The sequence below is a fragment of the Cyprinus carpio genome, chromosome A15, assembly GCF_018340385.1.
Source record: "Cyprinus carpio isolate SPL01 chromosome A15, ASM1834038v1, whole genome shotgun sequence".
In the NCBI taxonomy this organism is placed as follows: Eukaryota; Metazoa; Chordata; class Actinopteri; order Cypriniformes; family Cyprinidae; genus Cyprinus; species Cyprinus carpio.
The window spans coordinates 24,221,616-24,225,993 of record NC_056586.1 but is presented as its reverse complement, the minus strand read 5'-3'; the positions used below and the strand labels follow the sequence as shown (position 1 = coordinate 24,225,993).

Here is a 4,378-nt window from a genome sequence, read left to right as displayed (position 1 = left end):
CAAAGACCTTTTATATGTCAAAGATCGAGAAAATGCGATTTCTCATTTCTCAGATCTTTAACTGGGAGTGATATAACTGTTGAGCAGTATTAGGGCACCAGAAGTTATTCAGGTCTCATTGTCCGAGCTAATAAAAAACACAGCAGAAAGGTTGGAAAGGAGACCATGCACAAGTTAGAAATTTCTAGATTTCAGTTCATTTGCAGACATGACTCTGCTTCTTTTGCCGTTTATTCACGAAGCTCATACTGTAATTTCTGCTCGTGCAACTGTTTAGGATCTTTTCTTCCCTCACTTCACGGAGTGTAAATCAGTGTTCATGTCCGCTAGAACTAGAACAGGACAATTATGTTTTTAATAATATGTTCATTAAGCTCTATTTTAGGGGCTTCAGTTTTTAAATGTGACTGTATGTCATTATGTGGACGAGGCCAGTACATAGTGAGAAGAAAAACTGAATGAAACTTGCCTAAATGCATGTTATGTCAAATTTATGGTCTAATTATTCCTTATCAAAATCGACTGGGAATTCTCATTGAAGACTTTGTTCATATTTGGAACCAACTACATTCAGATACAGGGTTATGAAGTACATTTGGTTTTATTTTTTTACATAGCGTGTTATTTAATGAACAATTGCTATTGAGTTGAATTATAATTGCATTGAAGTGTGTGTTATTGTAAAATGATTGTGTTTAAAGTCTACCTGCCATTTCACCATGGCTTTGCTGTGAATAAACATAATAAACAGAGAAGCTTCAGAATAATCTTTAGTCTGTGGAAATATAGAGGATTTTACCTCTGTCGGGTTGTACATTCATGCTTTTTATAATTAAAATGATTAACGGCTTGATAAATTAAACTGCCATGAATTGAAACATTTCATCTGAAAATGTTTGAATATATATAAAAGTAGACAACATGGTTAGAGTTTCTTCTGAGTTAGATTAAGGCTGATAATGTAGACATTGCATAATTTGCATTTTAATTTATATATAAGTTTTTAACTTAAACCGATTTCAATGAGCCATTAATTTTTCAAAGTTTGTTCGAAGCAACACGTGCAGAAAAGAGTAAAACGTGCAAAAATGCAACACCTGAAGCATAATAGCTTACAGTAGAACTACAGTAAAGACATGATTGTCTGGGTTCACAGTTTAGCTTCATAGTCCAGTTGTCTAATATGTGACTTTTATGAAACCACTAAACCTAGACAAACTTTAAGCTCCGTCTCAGTCATGCTGTAAAGAGACATTGAGTATCAAAATTATTTGGTTTGTATTCCGCTTTGTTGGCAGCCACCGACTTACACAGGAAGGAGTGTTATTTAAGCATTGAGTTGTTTCTTAGGCGTTATTCAGTCACACCTTTAAACCGAATTCTGGTTTTGTTCAATCAGACTGCTTACCACAGTGTATAATCAAGCACTAGACAAGCAGTCCTCATTACAACCATTACCGAATTCAGCACCAAACTGATGTCATCAGGTGGGCGTCCAACTTTCACGAGTGGTAATACGCACAGATACTGGACTTGGAGCGAAACCCTATGGGGTGAATCACACAGTCCTGACAGCTCTGGGTTTGGCGGATGATAGCTGTCCCTGTAAAGGCAGGATAATCGGTATGGGGCTGTTTTTGAGGGTTGTGTTACAACTGTAAGCCCCCGGATATTTTAATTTACCAGCCTTAAAAACATTGGCGGGTCGGCACAGTGGTGGCCAGTCACTGCCCTCCTCCTCCTGGCCCCCAGCTCAACTCCTCCCTCCTACTCCAGAGCCAACAAGATGCTCTTTCTGCTGCCTCACCCAACCTACGGACACTGACTGCCTTCCTCTCCCTTCCTGCTATACCCAAAGCAGTGAGTGTCTTCCACACAGACTGTGCCGGGAAACCCCTACACCCGACCTCAACCAGGAATAGCCAGGTCTGCCACCCTTTGGTCCTGCACTGCTCAACGAGGTCCTGATACTTTGTGGCTTTCCCCTCATGGGCCTCCTCACACCCGTCTTCCCACGGGACCGTCAGTTCAATCAAGATTATCTTCCTTGCCTCCTCAGACTATAAGACCATGTCTGGCCTCAGCAGTGTTTGCACAACCTGGGGTAAGACTAGTTTCTTTCCCAGGTCCACCCCCATCTCCCAGGATTGTGCTGCTTGCAAGAGGCTATTTTTGATCTTCTTGGGGGCTGCTGGTTTCTCCCCTTCTCTGATGAACTGAATGCATGTCCCTCGGCCTTGTACTGGTCTGGCGCTTTTTTTCTGCCCTCTCCCGCTCCAAGATGTCAGCCAGTGCAAAGAGAACCTTGTCATGGCGCCACCTGTATCGTCCTTGGCTAAGGGCTGTTTTGCATCCTGCCAGTATGTGCGCCATTGTTCCCCTCCCTCCGCATAGCCTACACGATGGGTCCTCCCTCATACCCCATTTGTGGAGGTTTGTTGGTGATGGAAGGGTGTCGTCCTGAACGGAGCAGGAAGGAGATACGAAAGGGCTCCAGTCTCCAGATCTCAGGCCACGTGATCTTCCGCTTCGGCATGTCCCACTTCGTCCAGGCACCTTGTACTCCAAGCTCGACGGCCATAGACCTGCGCCTTTCTTCCTCCAGGTGTCGGACCTCGGCTTGAATCATGTCCCTCCTCTGCCTTGGGTCTGCTTTTCCCCACTGCTGGAAGTGGGTGGATCCGAATCCTTGCCTCCCTACACATGGGTTCCCAATGATGTCCTTCAGCTTCAATGCACTTTCGGCTTGTGCCACTGATGTGTCAGCCACCCACTTGCGTCCTGATCTCGTAGTGACACCTGCCTTTCTGACTTTTTCATCAGTGGAGTCTTGGTACATCATCACAAGCTGGCACTTTGCCACCTTGAACTCCTCCACCACTGATGATAGGGGCAGCTGTACCTGACCAGACCTGGTGTATAGCCCTACTGATGTGAAGCTTGGTGGGATTCCGAGCCACTTGCGAAGGTATTTGTTCACTCGCCTCTCGACTCCTTCCACTGCTGTCATAGGTACTTCGTAGATTGTCAGTAGCCACATAAGCCGTGGTAGCAGGCCGTGCTGGAAGAGCCAGGCCTTGAACTTTCCTGGCAATCCTGACCCCTCGATCTTACTCAGCCATGCATCTGCCTGTTTCTCTGTCCTGGAAACATTGCATCTGTCGGTCAGGGATGCGTCGTACCATTTCCCTAGGCACTTAATTGGGTTTTCCTCAATTGATGGTATCGTCTCCCCCTGTACTCGCAGCTGGAACTTGCTGGTCACTTTCCCATTTCTAATCACCATACTTCTTGATTTCCTCGGTTTGAATTTCATCCGAGCCCATGTTGCTCCATCTTCAAGGGCTTTCAAGATCCATCTTGCTTGCACATGGGTTGAAGTTGTTATGGTAAGGTCATCCATAAAACCTCTTATTGGAGGTTGGCGGATGCCAGACTCCATTGATGGCCCTCTGGATTCCTTTTCTGCAGCTGTTATGAGCAGATTCATTCCCATGACAAACAGGATGGGGGAGATGGTGCAGCCTGTCACGATTCCCTTTTCCAGGTCCTGCCACTGAGTTGTAAAGTGGGCAGTTTTAAACCGTAGTTTGAATCCTCCGAAGTAGCTGGTAATTATGCCCCTGGTGTGGTAGGGGATATGGTAGTGTTCCATAGCTGTGTTAATGAGGCCGTGTGGGATTGAACCGTATGCGTTAGCCAAGTCGAGCCAGACAACCGTTAAATTTCCTTTGCTCCCCTTGGCCTCCCTGATCAACTGATTGAGGATGCCCGTATGTTCCAAGCACCCGGAGAAACCTGGAATGCCACCCTTCTGGACTGATGTATTGACATATTTATTCTTCACCATGTAGGTAGTCATCCTTTTTGCCAGGACAGAAAAGAATACCTTACATTCGACACTTAGGAGAGAGATGGTTCGGAACTGACTGATGTCGGAAGAGTCCATTTCCTTGGGTACAAAACACCCCTCTGCTCTTTTCCAGGATGCTGGAATGATACCTTTTGTCCATATCCTTCGCAACAGTTTCCATAACCTGCGGAGGAGCATCGGGCATCTCTTGTATACTTTATAAGGTATACCGCTTGGTCCTGGGGCAGATGCTTAACGGGCTTTCTGCACAGTGTTCTTGGACTTCTCTCCATGTTGGTTCACTGGTATCAAGCTCTTCCTCAGGAGTTTTCAGCAGCACATTCATTGCATGTGCTAAAACTAGAACGTTTAAATTAAGACAAATACGCAAAACAAAAGTCATTTTTTTTACTGTCTTATTTAAAAACAGCATTAAGTTTCAGGGTTGTTGTCCCCTGCTTTAACAACCTTGAATCATAAGCCTGAAACAGTGGCAAAATGTGTCATTCATGCCCTGAACACTGC

General features: G+C 45.0%; 1 protein-coding gene across 1 annotated transcript; it reads right to left on the bottom strand.

The window, feature by feature from the left end:
• Window positions 1–2,272: 2,272 nt before the first annotated feature.
• Window positions 2,273–4,114, bottom strand: LOC109081717. The gene has a single exon (XM_019096694.2). It carries the CDS (start codon window positions 4,049–4,051, stop codon window positions 2,396–2,398), a length of 1,656 nt encoding a protein of 551 aa, XP_018952239.2. The 5' UTR covers window positions 4,052–4,114; the 3' UTR covers window positions 2,273–2,395.
• Window positions 4,115–4,378: the final 264 nt, after the last annotated feature.